This window comes from Pan paniscus, chromosome 14 (assembly GCF_029289425.2).
Source record: "Pan paniscus chromosome 14, NHGRI_mPanPan1-v2.0_pri, whole genome shotgun sequence".
Lineage (NCBI taxonomy): Eukaryota > Metazoa > Chordata > Mammalia > Primates > Hominidae > Pan > Pan paniscus.
The window spans coordinates 53089899-53112241 of NC_073263.2; the positions used below are offsets into that span (position 1 = coordinate 53089899).

The 22343-nt window shown below is 37.6% G+C and overlaps 1 protein-coding gene across 4 annotated transcripts in view; it reads left to right on the forward strand.

Annotated features, from left to right (window-relative positions):
- WDFY2 (WD repeat and FYVE domain containing 2) overlaps nucleotides 1–22343 on the forward strand; it is a 186551-nt gene that overhangs the window by 77246 nt on the left and 86962 nt on the right. For 3 of the 4 annotated variants that reach the window (XM_034936749.3, XM_008962088.6, XM_003809795.7), the window contains exons 2-3: nucleotides 3484–3551; nucleotides 18038–18111. The exons of the other annotated variant lie outside the window; for it this stretch is intronic. In XM_034936749.3, coding sequence (XP_034792640.3) covers nucleotides 3484–3551; nucleotides 18038–18111 — 142 coding nt within the window. The remainder of the gene's footprint in view (nucleotides 1–3483; nucleotides 3552–18037; nucleotides 18112–22343) is intronic. 4 annotated transcript variants of the gene reach the window in all.

Genomic DNA, 22343 nt, shown 5'->3' on the forward strand with positions numbered 1-22343 from the left:
GTATACCTAAATTTATATAATCTAGTTTGAATTGATATCAATTTATTTTTACTAGTGTACATTAACTCTGCTCCTAGTTAGCTCTGTTCCTACCCCTTTTGTTGCCCATTTACATAGATAGACTTAAAATTCTTGTTTTATGCATATGTCTGTTAATCCATTTAGGAAACAGGAAGAGGAGTTATAAACAAAATATACAGTGATACTTACTTTTATATTTACTCGTGTGGTGACCTTTACCAGTAATCTTTAATTCTTGTATGGCTTCAGGTTACCATCTAGTGTCCTTTTGTTTCAGCCTGAAAAACTCCTTTTAACATTTCTTGTAAGGAAGATCTACTAGTAATGAATTTCATTAGCTTTTGTTTATCTGAGAATGTCTTAATTTCCCCTTCATTTGGAAGGATAGTGCAGCTAGATAGAGAATTCATCTGTCTTACTATAGGAATTCCATATTGCATATGTTGGTACACTTGATGATGTCCCATAGGTCTCTTACGCTCTGTTTGTTATTCTTTATTCTTTTTTCTTTCTTCTTCTCAGACTGGGAAATTTCAGTTGTCCCATCTTCAGGTTTGCTGTCTCTTCTGACTCTCAAACCTGCTGTTGAGCCTCATTATGGAATTTTTCATTTCAGCTATTGTACTTTTCAATTCCAGAATTTCTCTTTGATTCCCTTTTGAAATTTCTGTCTCTTTATTGATACTCCCCATTTGTTCATACAACCTTGTCCTGATTTCCTTTGTTCTTTGTCTTTTTAAAACTGTTAAAGTCTTGATATAGTAAGCCTGTTTTAGCTTCTTCATGGATGGTTTCTGTCAATTTCTTTTTTTTTGTTTTCTGTGAATTTCTATCAATTTTCTGTGAATTTTTCTGTCAGTTTATTTGTTTTTCTTTTCCTTTTTCTTTGTATACTTTGCAATTTTTGTTAAGAACTGGACGTTTTGAATATTATAATGCAGTAATTCTGGAAGTCATATAATTCTCCCTCTCCAGAGGTTGCTGTTCTTACTTGTTGAGTGCTGTAGCTATCCATTTGTTTAGTGACTTTTCTAAACTATTTTTGCAAAGACTATATTCCTTGTTGTATGTGATCACTGAGGTCTCTGTTCTGTTATGTCTAAAGTCAGCCAGTGATTTCCTTAAATGCCTGCATCCGATAAGGATAAAAAAGTTTCTGTCTCTAATTTCTTTTGAAAGACACTGCTTTGGAAGCCCTTCAGCCCTAAGGGTTTGAAACAATAGCCAGCCTTTGCTTAAATCTCTCAGTGAATTTCCAGACAAATCAAAACACACCCCCTACAAACTGTGGAGGACAGTGTTCGCTTCCTGGTACAAGCAGGCCACTCAAGGAACATGAGCCGCAGTCTCCATGGCTGCCTGCCGTAGGGATGGGGCTGACAGTTCTTGCCAGCTTAGTAGTTGATTTAGTGGAGGGACTGATTTTGGAGTATCTTACTCTACCATCTTCTGTGATATTACTCTGGTATTGATTCTTATTGAGGTAATAATCTCAATATAACAATTTTGTATTAACATGGGTTGTAAAAAGAACTTAAGAGTGAATGCTGATATGCATATCGCTATGTTAGCAGTATGTGTATGCATAGATTTAATTCGTATAAGTTATTTACCATTGTATCTGTTCACCTCACAAATTAATATAATTGACCAAAAAGACTGAATTTTGCATGTATATGCAAACTTAACATCATAACTTAAATGTTCTTTCTTTATTATATCCGTAGTTGGTCTAGTCTTTTTCCTACTAATTATTTATTTATTTATTTATTTTAAAATTAATTTATTGTTTTTGAGACAGAGTCTTGCTCTGTCGCCCAGGCAGGAGTGTAATGGCGCCATCTTGGCTCAATGCAACCTCTCCCTCCCAGGTTCAAGTGATTCTCCTGCCTTAACCTCCTGAGTAGCTGGGATTATAGGCGTCCACCACTGCACCCTGCTAATTTTTGTATTTTTAGTAGAGACGGGGTTTTGTCATGTTGGCCAGGCTGGTTTTGAACTCCTGACCTCAGGTGATCTGCCCGCCTTGGCCTCCCAAGGTGCTGGGATTACAGGTGTGAGCCACCACTCACAGCCTACTTATTTATAGAAGACCTCCTGATTAGCTGGAGTAGGGCAGGTGGCAGATATCCAATATAATTTAAAACTTAGTCCATTGTGATGACTTAAATAGTATCTTTAGGAAGTATTCAACTCTCTCTGAGATAAAAGTGCTCAGTTTGTCACTCTGCTTTTAACCCTGGGATGGCTTAAGAGTGTGGGGTGAGGTGTGTGGCCTATGATCCCCTGGCAGTGGGACACTGACTTTTTCCATCTGTTTGATGTTCACTATTTCCTCTGGTCTCCGGGATAATACCTTTCCCCGGTCTCCTACTTGTGTTTGCCCTGCTGGCATATGCTGATGATGTTATGGCTAGTATAATTCATGGTCAGGATTTTCTGTTTGGTCAGAACATCATGATACTTCCCAGCTAGTTGAGTCTTTGGTGTCTGCTCTCTGACTTTTCCTAGGTGTCTGCCTTGTCTCTCTACAGCTGCTGGCCTGGAACTTCATGCACAGCCTTTGCTGCAGCATCACTCTGTTCCATAGCAAGCCTCATGGACACCACTAGCTCAGAAAATCTGCCTCAGAGCTTATAATTACTTGAGCATGTTTAGAAAAACTCCCTTGAGACAATGGCTTGGCTTACAAGACCATGGACTGTATAATCATTCTGTTCATGTCAGATACTGCATATTTTTTCATTTGATCTCTTTGTAGTCCCTTCACTAATAAAACCAAATAGTTCCCCAGCCAGATGAATGCTTCCAGCCGTCAAGGGCAAAGGTCAGATGCTTGGAAAGGCAAAACAACAAGAATGAAAATAATAATATTCAAACACTATCATGATTACACACGTGTGGCATGATATTTAAAGAGTTATATGTAATTCTGAATACGTAAAAGCCGCAAGTTTAAGGAATATAGAATCTTTAGACAGGTATATATGTTGTTCGTATATATGGTGTTCTTATATATGTATTTATGGTTAAGATACATAGGTATGTTAAGATATTCTCTCTCTCTCTTATTTTTTTTTTAAGACGGAGTTTCTCTCTGTTACCCAGGCTGGAGTGCAGTGGCATGATCTTGACTCACTGCAACCTCTGCCTCTGGTGTTCAAGTGATTCTCCTGCCTCAGCCTCCCGAGTAGATGGGATTACAGGCGCATACCACTACTCTCAGCTAATTTTTTTTTTTTTCAGTAGAGACAGGGTTTCACCATGTTGGCCAGGCTGGTCTTGAACTCCTGACCTCAAGTGATCCGCCTGCCTCGGCCTCTCAAAGTGCTGGGACAGGCTTGAGCCACCGCGCCTGGCCTCTCTCTATATATAATACTAAGAGATTTGTTTTCTATGTATCAGCATTTTCCCATGGCTAAGAATAATGTGATTTCACGTACATATTTTCTTCTGTTGTAGGACAGTTCGTGTTTGGTTAAAGAGAGACAGTGGACAGTATTGGCCAAGCATATACCATGCAATGCCTTGTAAGTATCCAAATCTCTGTCTTGAAAAACCAGACATGTCCTTCCCAGATTGCCTTCTCTGTATTTTCTTCTTAAGTAGAGAAGACTGAGGTTGGGATTCTCATTATAATGAAAAGTACCATATTAAATCATTTTAGATTTTCTAAGGCTTTCACTATGTAAAGTAAGAAAATTGTTCTGAAATTGACTCTATATTCATAGCTTCTGAATAAGATTAATGGAAGAAGGATTACAGCACGTAGGCTTTCTGATTACAGCAGTCTCCCTCTCTTTTCCAACTTTTTGTTCAGCTATTTTATAAAGTATGTCCTTAGGCAATTCAAAATTTTGTCCAGTGATTACATTTGTGAAGTAAATTTGTCCTTGCCTTATTGTTATATCATTTATTCAAATTCAAGACATTCAGCATTGAGCATTCAGTTCTCAAAAGGATTTGCTTAGGATTGAAACATTCTAATTAGAAGTTGATTTCATTTCCCCAAGATCTTATCTGAGAATTATGTCCTTGCACTGATAAATAATGAATCTTCCAAGTACACTTTTTAAAGAAATGTGTGATTCTTAGATTATTCCACTGGCAGAAGTTCCCCCACAGCTGAAGAAGACCTGGCCCCCCAAAATAGGAAATTTCTTTTTAGTCTAGTCTTTTATCTTTAAAATTAATGAAGTTTGGGCATCCTATCCCATGTTTATTTTAGCGCAAAATAATTATTTAAATTTATTATTACTTGTATTAAACATTTCCCTTACTTCCTGCCCTTCAAACCTTAATTAAAATTGACATTGTAGAAAAATCCCCCAGGTTTGTTGTTTGGAGTCCTATACCTTCTGGCTTGCTGCAGTGTACACCTCATCTCTTGATATAAGTATCCCAGTTTCAGAAGCATATGCCAAAATAAATTCATGCTAAATTGTAGATTTGCTTAAAATTCTGCTTCTGGCAAAAGAGTACTGTAATAACTCAAACAACAATTTTGCTTGTTTATAAACAAATGATTATTAATGATATAATAATTTTAAATGATTTTCAAATTATCTTTGAGGCTTTGCATGTCTTCAGAATTTTGTAATAAATAGACGATAATAACCAAGCTGAACAAAGTATTCAATGCTTTTTTTGGGAAGAAGAAACTTCTTGTAATTCTGAATGCTATATCCTTCCTTTACCTGTTTTGCTTCTAGAAGATACTGTCGTACATTACAGGATCAAGCTGAACTTTCTTTTTAAGCCATGGCAGTGATGAGGGTTTAGATAAATGGAAAAGTAGAGAATTCTCTAGGTTTTTTTTTTCCTGTTTTTTTGTTTATTTGTTTGTTTGTTTGTTTTTGAGATGGAGTCTCCCTCTGTTGCCTAGGCTGGAGTACAGTATTGCAATCTCGGCTCACTGCAACCTCCACCTCCCGGGTTCAAACGATTCTCCTCCCTCAGCCTCCCGAGTAGCTGAGACTACAGGCGCATGCCACCACACCCAGCTAATTTTTGTATTTTTAGTAGAGATGGGGTTTCACCATGTTAGCCAGGCTGGTTTCGAACTCCTGACCTCAGGTAACCCACCTGCCTCGGCCTCCCAAAGTGCTTACAGGCATGAGCCACCGCACCTAGCCTTTTTTCCTGTTTTTTAAATGATATAACCAGTATTTTTTCTGGTCTTGCTTCTTCATCAAACCTGCCACAGTATCTAACTGTAAGAGATGAGGGAGGGCTGTAATCCAGCAAGTTGAAGTTGGCCTCAGAGATCAATAGGTCCCATGACGCTGCAAATAGGAGAGGCTGACCTCGGCAAAATGATGGGGATTTGGGGATGGCAAGCAAGGAATCTTATTGAGATAAGATGAGCGTTAATAGGGACCTCATGAAGGCACAGGATCCTAATTGCTAACTCATTCCCTTTCCCCTATACAAATACACATACATTTTGGTGTCATCCTGTAATGCTGTCTTTATTTGGATATCACTGAGATACAGAGAAGCTTTTAGTTGTGTTTTCATCATTTAGTAAGCTATATGCAAGAATGACTTAAGTTCACTATAGCTCTTACACCTGGCGTAGGTGCTCAATAAATACGTATTGAAGGATTTGGTCTAATAATAAAGACGTGTTTCCCTGAGAGGATTACCATCCATTTTCCTTACGACTGAACATGAACTTTGAGAAAGAGGACCTTGTGATTATTTGTATACTTTGCCTTCGGTGTTCTACTAAATAGAGTTAAAAAGGGATTACTTTGCTATTCAAAATGTGGTCTGTGGGCCAGTAGCATCAGCATCACCTGAGAACTTATTAGAAATGTACTCTTGGGTTCTACCCCAGAGCTGCTCAATCAAAATCTGCATTTAACAAAATCCCTAGATAGGCTGGGCGGGTTAGATCATGTCTGTAATCCCAGTGTTGTAGGAGGCCAAGGCGGGAGGATTTTTTGAGGCCAGGAGTTCAAGACCAGCCTGGACAATATAGCAAGATGCCACCTCTCTCTCTCTGTCTCCAAAGAAAAAAAATGAAACAAACCCAAACCGTAGATAATTTGAAGATACATTGAGGTTTGAAAACATTGTCTTGTGACATTATAGCAAACACGTTGATGATCTATGTACATGTTTATATGAACACATGTAAAGCCACGTGTATATAGTGTTGATTGGTAAATATATGGATGTAAGTATACATGCTAGTCAATCAGATATTTACTGTGCATCTACTGTATACAGGCCACAGATCTAGATGCCAGGGATTTGCAGACAAACAAGATGTATATGGTCAAGATGATTTCTCTTGAAATCATTTTGAAATGATCTTTTGAATCCATTCAAAAGATTACTACTGTGTAGAGGTGAAAACGAAAGTTATCTTCATCACAATTGGTTAGAAATTGGCTTTTGTGTTCCTAGGAATCTTACGCATTCAGATGACATAATAATTGACCTGGGCAAGAATTTAAGATTTGTTTAACTTGAGAGAGGCAGAATCTTATTGCATGAGGAAATAAGCTACATTTCAATCAGTTAGAGAACATGAAATAGATTTGAGTTTCCAAGGAATTGTTTTGTAGTCCTTCCTATTGAGAGGGGTTTTGTTAAGAGGTTACTCGGTATTATTCTTAAATAATGGTTATGTGATATTGGTTTCAAAATAAGTAAAAATGCACAATATATTCAGAGGCTGTAAAATAAATACCACAAAGCAGATATGACCATATTTTATGTTTATTCTACTACATAATAAGTAGCATTCCAAGTACAGAAGAAAATAAAAAGAAAATATTCTGTGCATTTATTAAAATGACTTATTTGTTAATTTTGTCCATTAAAATACCTTTTAAATATAGTGTTTGTCATATTCCAGGTAAGAGAGTAAATGCATTACAGCTTTGAGAATAATTTGAAGTTTAATGAAAGGAAGAAAGTGGAAGGCATTGAATGAGAAAGAATAAATAGTGAAGGCCAAGTTTGATGACAGGAAACCAGCTTAAAAGGCAGAGTGTGATGAGGTTGAGTGATCTTGGGGGAGTTGCAGACAAGAGAAAGAAGAGCAGACGCATCATGGTCGAAAACACAAGCACTGCTTTGGGGATGTCTTCCTACCCTGTCTTTTCTGAGAAGCTCCTCCTCCGTAGAAGGGAGCCAGGAAAAACCAAGCTGGCCTGGTTAAGGCTGTTTGTCCCTGGGCCAATCTGATTTTCCCAGGAATTTAGAATTTGGAGGCAGAAATGCTATCAGCCTGGGCAGGGCCATTTTACTGGGAACATATAAACCCAAGAGCTGTGAGGCGTTTGTGTGCATGGAGAAAGAGTAAAAAAGCTGATCTGCAGAAAAGGTAGGGTGAACCAGGGAAGGAAGAACATCTGGCTCCTGATAAAGAGAAAGCCCAAGCAAGTGATGCACAAGATTTTCCTCATCCTCCTAATCCCCTGAGAATCCTGGCTGTGTTCTGCCTTTGAGCTCAAAAGATACCACTCTCTCTTATTGGATATGCCCATTTGTGCCTAAGTTCACCTGAGCAGATTTCTGTTACTTGTAACTGCAAGTATTTGACTAAGCCCAGGCCTCATTGTACACCTCCTAATTCCTACTCTTTCAGTTTTTCCTGAATCTCTGTGATCTTTAATGAGAAAGGACTGAGTCATGGCCCTATTGGTGACACGGTAGAGTTGAGCTTAACATAGCCTGGGAAAGGTGAGGGCATGTAAAGAAGGAAAACAAAAAGTAGTATTTGATCTTGTTTAATTTCTTTGGATAGTTCATTCAACAAATGTTAAGCGTTTCTTCCACATCCAACATTGTACGATGTACTAAGGATGTAGTAGTTAAATATGGCAGATGGTTCCTGTCTTTGCAGTGTTTACAGTCTGGTGAGGAAGGCAGACATTACATGAATACCAACCATCATGTATGGTGAGTGTTTTAATGTGGGAAGCAGGCATAATGGGGACATGGTCACAAAGTCTGCCTAAGGAAAGTTCATTTTAAACCCTACTCTCTGTAGAGAATTTGGGGATGACTGCTGGCTTGTTCTGTAGTTTGCTATAAGCTAGCTGATTTTTATGGATGAATGAGAAATCAGAGCCTTTCCTTATCAAATATTCTTTCAAAAAGAATATCCCCTTGGTGTATCTTATGTAGTAGCTGCACATTGCCTGTGACAGTATCAACTTACAACACACCTATCTGGGACCTTGCATGAGCTTGTAAACCAGGCCCTCAGATTAAGAGTGGAAGTTTCAGTTACAGCCATAAATGTGATTATTTGTTCCAGGCTTCTAATAGATGTAATTTCAACCACCACAGTTGGATCACACTATAGAGAAAAATCATGTAAAAAGCACAAGCATTTCTATTTCTGTGGTTGATTTATTTCGTATTTACTTTACAAACTAGGTTTGCCATTCATGGGGTCAGACCTGTGTCCTTTGAGAGGTAGTGGAGGAACCTCTTGCAGGAGTTGGTGGAAAGGTTGGAGATTTTTCTTACTCTATCAGAGGATTGGATGTCAAGCCTGGCATATATTGCCAACTTCTCCCTGGGTATGGAGAATAGATCGATCAACTTGGCTGCCAAAGATGATGTGAATAGGAGGCTTGAGAGGGCTGGAGCCTCAGGCCGGGTGTGTTGGAGAATTGAAAACCCACTGTGGGTTCTGTTCCTGCCAGGGCAGGCAAATGGAATTTACTTTGGCTCCTAAGTATTTATAAATTTTTCCACAAAGCCAAACAAGACATTTTTTTCATTTTTTCAAAGGTAGTTACAAATAAAGAGGCACACCTAACGTAGCAATGAAATGACCTGTCTTGTCACCTTCCCAGTTCTCTGCCTTGGCCTGGTGGGATGGCATTTACCCAGTCTGAAGTGTGGTTGGGCCGCTCAGTTTTCACACAAGTATGGATACCTACCATCTGTTCAGTTAACGTTTAAACTATAGGAACTCAAGTCCTCTCTGAAACGTGATTTTGAACTGCTTGCTTCCCAGTTTTTATCAAAAGCCTGTTTGAGAGAAAGGCTATTTGTGGTGAACAGCATGAACGATAGTCTGATTATTCCTTTAAATTTGGAGTTTTCCCACTTGTGTTAGCCCTCTGCAGAAATGCCTTCATTCATTGTGCCCTCAGCTTACACTGATGTGTACATTATATGAAGTGCTTTATGGCTGTTTTTGAAGTAATCATCTACCTTAATGTACAGTGCCCCTTTTATGAAGGAGCAAAAAGGTGGAATATTTTTCAGACACGTGGGTCAGGAACTCTTTGCTCTCTCAAAGGCAGAACTTCCCAGCCTATGTGACACAGCCTACTGGTGTGGTCTAAATGGATTACATTAGAACATGAGAACTGATCCCCTTAGCTGAGCAGGGAGGTGGAGAAGAGGATGGAGGGAGGGCTAGTCTCTTCTGTTTATTCCAGTGGCTGTACAAATATAATTTTCCATGTGTATTATGAGGCAGAAAAGATTGGGAGCAATAGCCCTAGGACCTGGTACTTTGTCATTATGGATAATGTGAAACATGAAACTTAACTGAATCTCCTAACAGATCTTTATTTTAATTTTCTTTCTGTTTACACACACACACACACTCTCTCTCTCTCTCTTTCTCTCTCTCTCTTAGTCATAACTTATTTTTGCTTATTTGTATTGTTTGGTTTTATTGGTTTTATTGTATCTGCTTTTAAAGCCATTTCAAATGGTAGGTAATACATTAAATAAATAATCTTAGTTAAGATATCTGTGGAAAGGATATTTGAACATAGTCTATTGTTTACATTAAATTCAACTTCCAAAAATGTATTGTTTCCAATTGCAGTACTCAAAATGGCTTGTAGGTTAGACCTTGTGCCTGGGTGGGAAACTGGAATTTGATTTTCATTTTTGCTACAATTTGCTGAATCACTTTGGGCAAGTCCTTCACATTTTCTTTGTTTTGAAGCCTAACAGATAAACTGTTATCTTTGTTCTCAAATTTGCAAAGATATTTTGGTTATTAGATATACCAAATAACTATTTGTAAAATGGCTTCAGGTTCTTGATGTTTAACAATATTACTGTCATTGCTGATACTAACCCGGAGTTATTAGGAAAAATTGGCTACTTTGTGAGGTTGTGGCTGGGTTGGTTTCTTTTTGTCATTTATTGGGACTATAATCTTAAGGTAACAGATAAGTTAAAATAGGGGATTTGGAAAATTAAGTTGATTAATGTGTATATGCTTTTATCTGGAATGGAAATGAGTTATTTTGTAAGTAAGTTGAAAGTGTTAGTTTTCCCATTGGTAAGGAGGACTTTCGGTAACTTCAGACTGTGGAGGTGGTGTTTGTGCTTATTCCACCTCCTCTGCTGGGTGTTTTGGAGTTGGGGGAAAAGTTCATGTGGGTATATTAGTGGTATTATAGAATGATATTTCCAATTATGAACTTGGCAGTTCTGCTTTTATAAGGTGGTGATTGTTTTCCTGACTTTTAAACATCTTTAACTCAGTTGAGAGAGTTTCTTGGCAGATTGGGAGAATGTGTATATACTTGAGATATGCTCATTCTGTTGTTTTAATTTATACCTTACTTCAAAAAAACCTCTGGGTTCCTGGTTGTGAAATGTATTGATCCATTTATTGCTTTCTTTTTGGTATAGGTTATATTATGGAACCATGTGTGATTTGTTGTTTTTACTATTCATATTCTTATTAACCATAATGTAATGTGATCTTTTAATTCTGTATTTACTAAGAAGAAAAAGGTACCTGAGGAACTTCTTTCTCTTTTTTTTTTTTGATATGGAGTCTTGCTCTGTCGCCCAGGCTGCAGTGCAGTGGCATGATCTCGGCTCACTGCAAGCTCTGCCTCCAGGGTTCACGCCATTCTCCTGCCTCAGCCTCCCGAGTAGCTGGGACTACAGGCGCCCGCCACCGCGCCCGGCTAATTTTTTGTATTTTTAGTAGAGACGGGGTTTCACTGTGGTCTCGATCTCTTGACTTCGTGATGCTCCTGCCTCGGCCTCCCAAAGTGCTGGGATTAGAGACGTGAGCCACCGCGCCCGGCCCGGAACTTCTCATTTTTAATGGAAATGAAGCTAATGGAAATCCAAACTAAACATGCTAGAAATCATTTAATCTGATTAAGTACAGCATTTATTTAGCATACTCTTCTTTGATTTTCATCTGACGGGGCATTTTAAAATTCAGTGTAGTTAGATCACTTTAGTGTAACTTAAAACTTGTCTGGGAGTGACCACTTCTAATTTGCTTTGCTGATATTACTCAGCCTAGATGAAAAGAAAACTAAATAGTTAATGTTAGTAGAGTAAATAAAATGTTGGATTTAGATGTAAAATGCTTTTTAGTGCTAGAAAATTGAAGTCCTAAATATAGGTATGCTTAATAAAATAAAACGTGTTGAGTACTGCAAATCTAATAAATATTATTCTATTATAAACAGGGCTGAATGAAATAGTGTCCATGAATTAAATTTTTGCTTTGTCGGGCTGTATTGCTCATTGGAGGCTCTATTGAAGACCCTCTTATTGTGAAATCTTGACATTCAACTTCACCAGGATACTGTTAGCACCTGAAGTTTTTATTTGCAGAAGTCACCATTGTTATTTAGTTTTAAAGTATGAACCAGAACATCTCATGAGGAAGATTAGTGTCTCCTGCCAAATAATGCCCTTAGCATTGTGAAGCAGTGTGATTGAAATCCGCAGCTTAACCTTCAATGAAACTTGTGTTTATTTGAGCAAAGTTCAACTGGTCAGCAAAGGACAGAAAATACATTACTCATAAAATGAAAGAATTATTGGTGTACGTAACAGAAATTAGAAAACTTTCCTCCCAAATCGAAATATTTTGAGATTGCCTCCTCTTAAGTACATGATTTTTAAATAAACAAGGGCAATTTTAAAAATACCAATTTTGAGATAGAAGTATTAGAAATGCAAATAGTCACTTTCCCTCTAATCCATTTAATTATTGACTCTGCTGAGATTTTTATGCTGATCTCTTGGGTCCCCTTTGTCTAGGGCTATGTCTCCTGTGCTTTCCTCTCTTCAAATTATATGGCCATTAATTTAATCGCCCATACTGGAGCTTCTCTTTGTTTTGATTTTCACTGAATTTTAAGCTGAATATTTGTCTTAAGTTACAAAGACTTCATTTTACCAAACACTCAGTGTTATGAAAGTGTTTACTTTTATTTTCTTTCTTTATTATTTTACCAAATATCCAGAATTCAAGGAAATAAAGGGTCTAATTTTAAAGGTGAGACTCTGACAGGCCAGTCAGATCTAAAGTCTTGTTACTAATATAAGAGAATAAGAGGTCACATTACTCATAGACCTGCACAGTTTCTTTTTTTTATCTTATTTGTGCATTTCATTGCTTCCTAAATTTTTTCCAGTATATTTCTTTTGACTATCATTAGTCCGAGACAGAAAAGGTAGATGAGAAATCTTATTCAGGTAACATGGAAAATGAGTCCTGTACTATCTACCAAAAAACTGTAATCATTTTTTTCCCTAGATTTTAATAAAAATGTTGGGGAAAATATAGGAAGCTAGAATATAACATCAACAAAACCAGTGGCAAGGCCTTGAATTTCAGTTATTGGGTTAGTAAAGAAGTCTCAGGCAACCTACATATACCATGATATATGTGAGAAGTCTTGGCAAATGGCATCACCTTACACATTTCATTCTGTATGGTTATTCTCATGGGGAAACAGTTAAAAGTGGGGGTCATAAATAGATCTTTACAATTTGTATCATGCTATATTTATTTCATCTAGAGTTCAGGAATGCAGTTTTGATAGAGGAAGTCAGTGGAGGGCAGCTGTATTATAATTTTATGGGTCTGGTCAGGCACTTCACTCACCCTTTGGAGAAAGTAATTTTAAGGTGGGGGAATAGACCAGTCCCCAGCCAGTTTGTCTGTAATTTGCATGTTTGTCACTTCCTCTTATTCTTCCTGCCAAAGGATTCCCTTTGCCATTGGGTCATAGTTACTTTTACTTTAGTGTCTCATTATCCTTCCCCAGAGAGTTTTGCCCCTTTGATATTTGTCTTGCATGGGTGGGAGCCCATTTTGTATGGGCCACAGCACTAGTTTTTTTGCTTTTTTGTTAATTTCTGGTGAGTTGAAGTTAGAAGGATCTGTGTGTCAATCTGTTTACTCCTCTGATCCGTAAAAGAAAAGGAAGACTTTACTGTAACAACAAATCGGGGCATCAATATTCTTTTGAATTGGCTCTCTGCTTCTTTGATCTACCAGGGGCCAATCCAAGGCCTGTTCCTGTGGGAGTGTCACAGTTGGAAAATGGTTTGAGGAGCATTGTACGTCTCACCTACTGTGCACACATGCACACACACACACACACATACACACAGACGTTTGCCTGGTGTTTTCCCAAATGCCTGTTTGAAGGGGTGGTTATGCCTTTGGATGTGCCTGGGAGCTAATGCTGTCTAACTCTGACACTCCCCTTTCCAGAACATCTTCGGTTCAGGCATATAGGTTGTAGAACAGTAAGATTTCTGTTCAGATTTCTTTTGTTTATGCTCATTTATAGAAGCAGTCTTTTTTTTTATTTCAGTAGGTTTTTGGGGAACAGGTGGTGCTTGGTTACATGAAAAAGTTCTTTACTGGTGATTTCTGAGATTTTGATGCCCCTATCACCCGACCAGTATACACTGTACCCAGTGTGTAGTCTTTTATCCCTCACCCCACTTGCCACCCTTTCCTCGAATCCCCAAACTCCATTGTATTATTCTTAGGCCTTTGCATCCTCATAGCTTAGCTCCCACTTATGAGTGAGAACATACGATGTTTGCTTTTCCATTCCTGAGTTACTTCACTTAGAATAATGGTCTCCAATTCCATCCAGGTTGCTGTGAATGGCATTATTTTGTTACTTTTTTATGGCTGAGTAATATTCCCTGGTTCACCACAATTTCTTTATCCATTTGTTGATTGGTGGGCATTTGGGATGGTTCCATGTTTTTGCAATTGTGAGTTGTGCTGCTATAAACATGCATGTGTGAGTATGTTTTTCATATAATGACTTCTTTTTGTCTGGGTAGATATACAGTAGTGAGATTGCTGGATCAAATGGTAGTTCTACTTTTAGTTATTTAAGGAATCTCCACACTGTTTTCCATAGTGGTTGTACTAGTTTGCATTCTCACCAGCAGCGCAGAGGTGTTCCCTTTTCACCACATCCATGCCAACATCTATTATATTTTGATTTTTTGATTATGGCCATTCTTGCAGGAGTAAGGTGATACCGCTTTGCAGTTTTGATTTGCATTTCCCTGATCATTAGTGATGTTGAGCGATTTTTCATGTTTGTTGGCCATTTGTATATCTTTTGAGAATTGTCTATTCATGTCCTTAGCCCACTTTTTGATGGGGTTCTTTTTTTGTGTGTGTGCTAATTTGTTTGAGTTCCTTGTAGATTCTGCATATTAGTCCTTTGTTGGATGTATTAATTGTTTGTTGTGTGCGTTAATTGCTAAGATTTTTTTCCCACTCTTTGGGTAGTCTGTTTACTCTGCTGATTGTTTCTTTTGCTAGGCAGAAGATTTTTAGTTTAATTGAGTCTCATCTATTTGTCTTTGTTTTTGTTGCATTTGCTGTTTTTTTTTTTTTTTTTTTTTTTTTGAGACAAGGTCTTCCTCTGTTGCCCAGGCTGGAGTGCAGTGGCGCCATCTCAGCTTACTGCAACCTCTGCCTCCCGGATTCAAGCGATTCTCGTGCCTCAGCCTCCCTAGTAGCTAGGACTACAGGTGTGTACCGTCATACCCGCCTAATTTTTGTATTTTTAGTAGAGATGGGGTTTCGCCATGTTGGCCAGGCTGGTCTCAATCTCCTGACCTCAAGTGATCCGTCCATCTCAGCCTCCCAAAGTGCTGGGATTACAGGCATGAGCCGCTGCAGCTGGCCTGCATTTGCTTTTGGGTTCTTGGTCATGAAGTCTTTGCCTAAGCCAATGCCTAGAAAGGTTTTCCAGTGTTATCTTCTAGAATTTTTATGGTTTCAGGTTTTAAATTTAAGTCTTTGGTTCATCTTGAGTTGATTTTTGTATAAGGTGAGAGATGGGGATCCAATTTCATTCTTCTACATGTGGCTTGCCAATTATCCCAGAGCTGTTTGTCGAATAGGGTGTCCTTTTTCCACTTTATGTTTTTGTTTGCTTTGTCAAAGATCTGTTGGCTGTAAGTATTTGGGTTTATCTCTGGGTTCTGTTTCCTGCTCTATTGATCTGTATGCCTGTTTTTATGACAGTACCATGCTGTTTTGGTGACTATGGCCTTATATATAGTTTGAAGTCAGGTAATGTGATTCCTCCAGATTTGTTCTTTTTGCTTAGTCTTGCTTTGGCTATGTGGGCTCTTTTTTGGTTCCATATAGGTTTTAGGGTTGTTTTTTCTAGTTCTATGAAGAATGATGGTGCTATTTTGATGGGAATTGCCTTGAATTTGTAGATTGCTTTTGGCAGTATGGTCATTTTCACAATATTGATTCTACCCATCCATGAGCATGGGATATGTTTCCATTTGTTTGTGTCATCTGTGATTTCTTTCAGCAGTGTTTGTAGTTTTCTTTGTAGAGGTCTTTCACCTCCTGGTTTAGGTATCCCAAGTATGTTATTTTATTTTTCTGCAGCTACTGTAAAAGGAGTTGAGTTCTTGATTTGATTCTCAGCTTGGTCACTGTTGATGTATAGCAGAGCTACTGATTTGTGTGCATTAATTTTGTATTCTGAAACTTTGCTGAATTCATTTATTATAGGAACGGTTCTTTACTTTGAAATATGGTGGTGTTTCTTACTACGCATAAAATGATTTGAACCAATAGGGTGAAATTGTCTTACAGTTCCTATGTACCTTTGGTTTCACAATCTATAAATTCTTTTAATTCCATGATGGCAGCAGTAATACCTTATATATCATTGTAGGACATGCCTTGAACATAGTAAGGATTCTAAATTTTTCTTGAAAGAATAACAAGAAATATAGGAAATTGGGGAAAAAACAAGGAATAAGGGAATGGCAATGAAGATTTAAGAGTAGCCTATGCAGTGTTGTAAAAAAGTATTTTAAATCACATTCAAATTTCAGTGGGTTTTCTAATTATAGCATAACCGGATATGGACTTTGGAGGAAATCACACAGGAAATACTTTTAGATGGTCAAGTGGGCAGCTAAATGATAAGGTTGTTCCTGGCTAGCCCCTTGAGGCTGCAATCGAGTTTTGCTTCATATGCTCATACTTACATCTTCATAAATTGTGAGATATTTAAAATTCATTTTAACAGGAATGGCAAAATAAGAGTCAAGACAGTGTTATAGAAATAATCTTGTCATTTGAACACAAGAATAATTTTTCCATGTATCCTGTACTTATGTGTGTATGTACTTTACACAATTGTAATCACAGTATATTTTTTCTTTAGATTTTTTTTCAGCTAACAATTTTCCATGAGATTATTAGATTCTAATTCTGCACACGTTATGGGATTATGAGACCCGGCATCTTAATATTGTATAGAAATTGTGCCAACATAGTTTACTGGTCAAGGGCAATAAAACTGACTTTCTTAGGGCAGTGCATTAAATATCATTTGATTGCTGTTTTCAGGAGTGTACTCTTGGGAATCAGGTTTTATTTTGTAGCTAAGTAGAAAGAAGATAGTCTGTTATACAGGTGGAAGTTTTTGGGGGAAATTCTACTAGTTTTTATTTTCTGAATATATCATGATAGAAAATTAGAAAAAAAGTATGCAGTTTAGAAGGTCTTTTTGTTGTTTTATTCAGGGCCCTTTTATAAAGAATGAAAAATATGTTACTAAGTGATATGTTCACTTAGTGGCTGTCAGTAGAACTTGAAATTCTTTTTTAGTTTAAAAATAATCTTAAGTTGGTTGTTTGAAAATGGGACTGTGTGTTTGAATGATGTCTTTGAACCTTCTCCAGTGTTTCCTATGTGACCTTGGGTAAAACATCTAATCATACCTGTGAAAAGTAGGAATAAAAAATATTTGATGCTGATTGTGATTATGATAATAGGTAGTTCATGATCTACATGGCTTCTGTGAATATGAAGGGAGACATATAAAAACTGTGCTGGGCTCTTTAGAACAACTATTAAATATTTCAGTATTGGGTAAATTGTCAAAAGACCCCCTATTTAGTGGGAGCAGTTAGGAGCAAGCACAGGTAGAGAAGGCAGGGGCCTGGGAGCTGACTGTTTAGTAAGCACTTGTTGACCACACGTGGCTTCCAAGCATACTTAATTTGCTTAGGCTCGGGTGTACTCAGGCCGTCAGTCCTGCGGAACAGGGAGACCCAGTCCAGGCCTGGGTGTACTGACTCACCTGGTTTCTTTCCTACAGTGCCAAGCCCTATGATGAGTTGGTTCTTTTTTAGATTGAGACAAATCCTCCTCTGTCATTTTCAATCAGCAGACTCCAGCACACCCCCAAAGGCCAAAAGCAAAAAACTCCTGTTAATTCACACGCCCCGAATCAATTCTGAATCAAAAAATAGACTTCTAGACTCCTGTGTGTATGTGTCTGTATGTGGGTGGGGAGGGTGGAGGGATAATAAGATCTTTCTTTTGTTTGTCTAGTTCAGAAAGGATAGGTTATTTCTATTTAAGATGGAATTGGAGTGGTACAGAGAGAGTGGTAACAGAAACGTTACACAGCACAAAGTATTGTTAATCTAGTTAAGCAAATTTAGAGTCCATACTGACAGAACCAGCCAAGACCAAGACCCTTGGAACTTGCCCAGTTTGAGAATATCTTATTTGTTATATTCATTAAAAGGATAACTGAACAACTATGGGGTGGCTGTAAAATTACTGTTTTTATTTTTTGGTGAGTGGATGTTAAATGAAATGTTTTCCAGGAGATAGTGGGGAAAGTACAGCCCCACACTTTTAGCTAGTTAGGCACTCCTGAGTCGATGAGAATCATGGTTTTGTTAATTTCATCAACATGTTCATTTCTTTCAGCTCCATGTTCATGCATGTCTTTTAACCCGGAAACAAGAAGACTGTCCATAGGTCTAGACAATGGTACAATCTCAGTAAGTACACATAAATAAGATTTCCAGTTGAAATACTTCCCTTCCTATGGAGTATGTATATGTATTTATTAGTTTTTTCAAGTTAACAGAATAATTTTCTTGCTAAGTAGAATGAAAATTGTAGCGTAGCAAATTATGGCGAGGTAAGAGATTCTAATGTAGGGAGAGCTATCATCAGTATCCACTTAAATGCTGACAAGGTTCAGCTTGACCTACCCTATACAGAGTGGCTAGGATGGGGGCAGTCGGAGGCCAATGAGTAAACTGCATGAATCTGCATTAGTGAGAGCAAGCTGTGATACTGGTGGCTTTAATCAGATGGTTAATCATGGTGCCTTAAGCTTTGCCACATAAGCAACAGAACAGGAGGAAAATGCTTTCCCTTATGTCTGCATGTCTGATCCTGTCTTTGATACTCTGTGTTCTTTCTTTGTTCCTTCTGCTTCTTGTTTTTTCCAGCTCCCTTTAGCATCTGAATAGAATTCTGTAAATTTGTATGAATTTGTGAAAAAAAGCACAGAATCTAGATTTAGTCCGTAGATAGATCCACATAAATATTAGACCCTTTGATTATAGATGTTGGGGGAACTGAAGTGATTAAAGATTGGAATTTTGGCTTTTATTTACCTACTTAATCTTTCTACATACTAAGTTTCAACTAGTATATTAACTAATAACAAGACTGATCTAGTAAATTCTCCATTTGGTAAATTATCCAGCGTTGCCTTTAGTCCTGGGCAAGAGAAGCCCTGCTTCAGAACCTATGAATTAGAAGGCCCTGCTCTGCTCACACTTCCCCACAGGGTGGAGGATCTGAGGGCTCAAGGGGATGTATGTGATCAGCCCAAGTCCTCCCTCTCTCCCACTCCATCCTCCCACTACCAAGACCCTGGAATTTCCTGCCCCAAACTGCTCAGAACCTGCTTCCAGAGTCTTCACTGACCTTTTTCCTAGATGTGTCCTTAGAAAGATAAAACCAGTGAGTATGCTCTTAGGCCTGAGAGGTGGCAAAGAGGTAGCAGTTTGCGGTAGACAGGATGTCCACCCTTGAGTGCAGGGCCCCTCAAGGTCTTGACAAAACTGGGAATAGAAAGAGAAGGGGAGTGGGCTGGCCCCCCGTGTCACCACAATATGGCGTGGAACTTAAAGGAGACTAAGAATTCTAAATTTGAACCTGTACCTCCAGCTGGTGAAGGGTGTATTTGTCAAGATTGGAGGATGAGACCATATTTTATTTAATAGTTCAACTGGACTTGTAACTTTTAAACATGTAAACATGGAATGTGGGCCTCCATTTGTAATCTTGCCCCAGCCCCTACAAATGTTAGTGGGCCTAAAGTTTTGTCTTTGATCTTTAGTCAAAACATTTGCTTGGTGTCCTTTCTGGGACCATTAACAATATTGTTAAATATAAATCAGCCTAGTGACAAGTATTTATGAAATTTCTGTAATATCCAATACATTTGGTAGATCTGTAAACTCTGTTTCTTAGGTAGATAGAAGTTTATGATACAAAGTTGTCTACTTTGAGGAGAGCCATTTTTAAAAGGAGGTGTGCGTATGAGATAAATTTATTTTTAAAAGATAAAGGGAGATCATTATTCAGTGGACTTCTGAAGTGTTCATTACAAAGGAAATATGAAAAGATGAACTGAGATCCTTCCATTTCCCAACAGTTATAGGATAGTTTGCGTAACGCTCACTGTCCATGGAAAAACTTAGGTTTACATAACATAGGAGTGGTTTGTTGCACTTTTGAAGTTAATGTAGGTGGTTAATGGATACTGATAAATTTGGCTTTGAAGGCAAGAAAGATGAGCAAAGTAAGTTATGGAGAATTCTAGCTACTTATTGTATATAAGAGGCGAAACCATCTTAGCCATTATTCTTTTAGTAAATGAAACTGCCAGGGAAGCAAAGCATCAGTCAGGGTCCATCTTTCCAAGTATGTCAGTACAGGGTTGAGACATCAAACCTTAACTTACTCCAGTCTTCTGAAAAAGATTCAGGACCCTGGCTTATATGAAATAATTTCCTTAAAAGTACCTCCTTTGTATTGTTGAGGAAGATGAATTGCATACCCTACCTCTTCTCATCTATGGAATTAGAAAGAGTTCTATGTTAGGGAAAGATACATTGAGAGAACAGCATGTTTAAGGTTCAGGATTCACATTGATCACTGCAATAACAGGCTCTTTACTGAAAATCCTTAGTCTCAGCTGTTTTAATAATTTACTTTTTAGACACGAGAAATCCTAGTCAGAGACTATATATTCTGTTTCCTGGTTATAGCAAATAAATTTTAAGAAGAAATAGTGGTTAACTTATTTTAAAACTAAGAAAGTGTGAAATCAGAAAGTAACATCATTATTTCACTTTATTTTACTGAATAAAAAGAACACATTGTGTAAGATAGACAGTTAAACTTAGGCAGCTGAGTAGTGAATTAGAGATGAAGTAGAAATAAGACGTAGAGACCATTCTTTCAAAAAATGTGGCCACAAAGAGCAGGAGAGAGAGCGTGAGTACTGGAGCAAGATCTGGTAGGAGACAAGCAGCAAGAGGGTCCTGAACAATTTGGAAAAGTTAGCTGTGGGAAAGAATGGGGACAGTTGAGAGAGCAGGAAAGGAGAGAGAAATGTCATTCAGTTTTGCGATATAGGAGAGGAATGCCTTTTATTTTTTCCTGTGAGTTAGCAGGCGAGGTCATCTACTGAGAGAAGGTAAAGATAATGAGGTGAGAGTAAATTTTCCTACCTATACCTTTTGCTCTTTTCTAATCATATAGCTCAGAATTCTGCTCTGCCATCTTGGTCTATAAAGTTTTAATTATCTTCCTCACCTCATTAAAATGTTATCTTTTTGTTTGTATTTTTATTTTTGGCAGATGATTCCTGAGCTCTACCAATTGAAATTAGTCACACACGGTACTCAGTAGGTTAGCTATGTTGTATTGTGTATTTAACTTTTGCTTTGCGCACTGTTGAAAAGTCTGTCTCTTCCATTAAACCGTTGGGTGTTGAAGAGTTGGCCAGTCCTTTATTCATCTCTCCTCTGGTAGATCTTATTGTGGCTCCTTTTACAAATTGGGAACTCAATGAATAATTTGTTAGTTTATTGACTAAAGTATAAACACTATTATTATTTAATATAGCTGATTATAATAAGCACTTGCTTAAATTCTGAGATAGTTTATTTGTACAATTCTATTACCATTCAAAATGTTTTTCAAAATAGAATGACCTTCTGTAGGGGAAAAATTTATGCCAATAGTTTAATTTGTCTTGACCTTTTTCAGTAATGTCTTCTGTTTTAATATTGAGAGAAGTTAGTCAGATTGTGCTAACTGCTATTCATGCTGAAGTGGAACTTTAAACTTTGCATTTTTATGTCTCATGTATTCTAGCCAACTAACAAATATTTAAATATCAACTCTGTACAAAAGATTATGCTCAATTCTAACATAGTGTGGCTTCTGGTCTCAAAGACTTTATAATTCAGTTAGGGAGACATTTTTCATTTTTATGAAAAATGAAATTATGAAATAAGTAACACAAAGTAAACAAATAATAGCAGAAGTACCGGTACACCAATGAGTGTGATGTTGGCAAAGCAGTGAGGTCAGAAGACAGTGGGAGATAATGACCTAGGACAGCTCCCTGGATATGAACTGGATTTAGAAGACTGGCTAGGATTGGATTAGCTAAAGATAGGAAAGTAACATATTTCAGACAAAATTAATGGAGTGGGGGAAAAAAACCACCCAAACCATGGAGGTACCAAAGGACCAAAGATGTTTGGAGAGATATAAACTAATTTGGTAGAGAATTAATGAAATAATGTGAAAGCCTTGATTCAGGATGAGTAGTAAGCATTATGTAATGTAAAGGTACTGGATCATAACATGGAAGATTCTCCCCATCCCACTCCAAGACTTCATACCATATTTAAAGGGGATAATTGACTGGTGAGGAAATGTCAACACAGAAGTAAAGCATTTCCATTAAACTAATTTTCACCAACCCTGAGTAATTGCTATAGGATAGTATAGGGTGGAGAGAGATATATATATCTTTATAAATACTTATTTTCTTTTCCATCAAAACTTACAGGGAGCCACAGTTTTTATTAATATCTTGCTAAGATAAATGCATGGTCATTGAAGATTTTTTGAAAAAGGCCTTAAAATGGTAAAATCTCTATTCTCTGAAGATTAATCTCATGTGTGTATT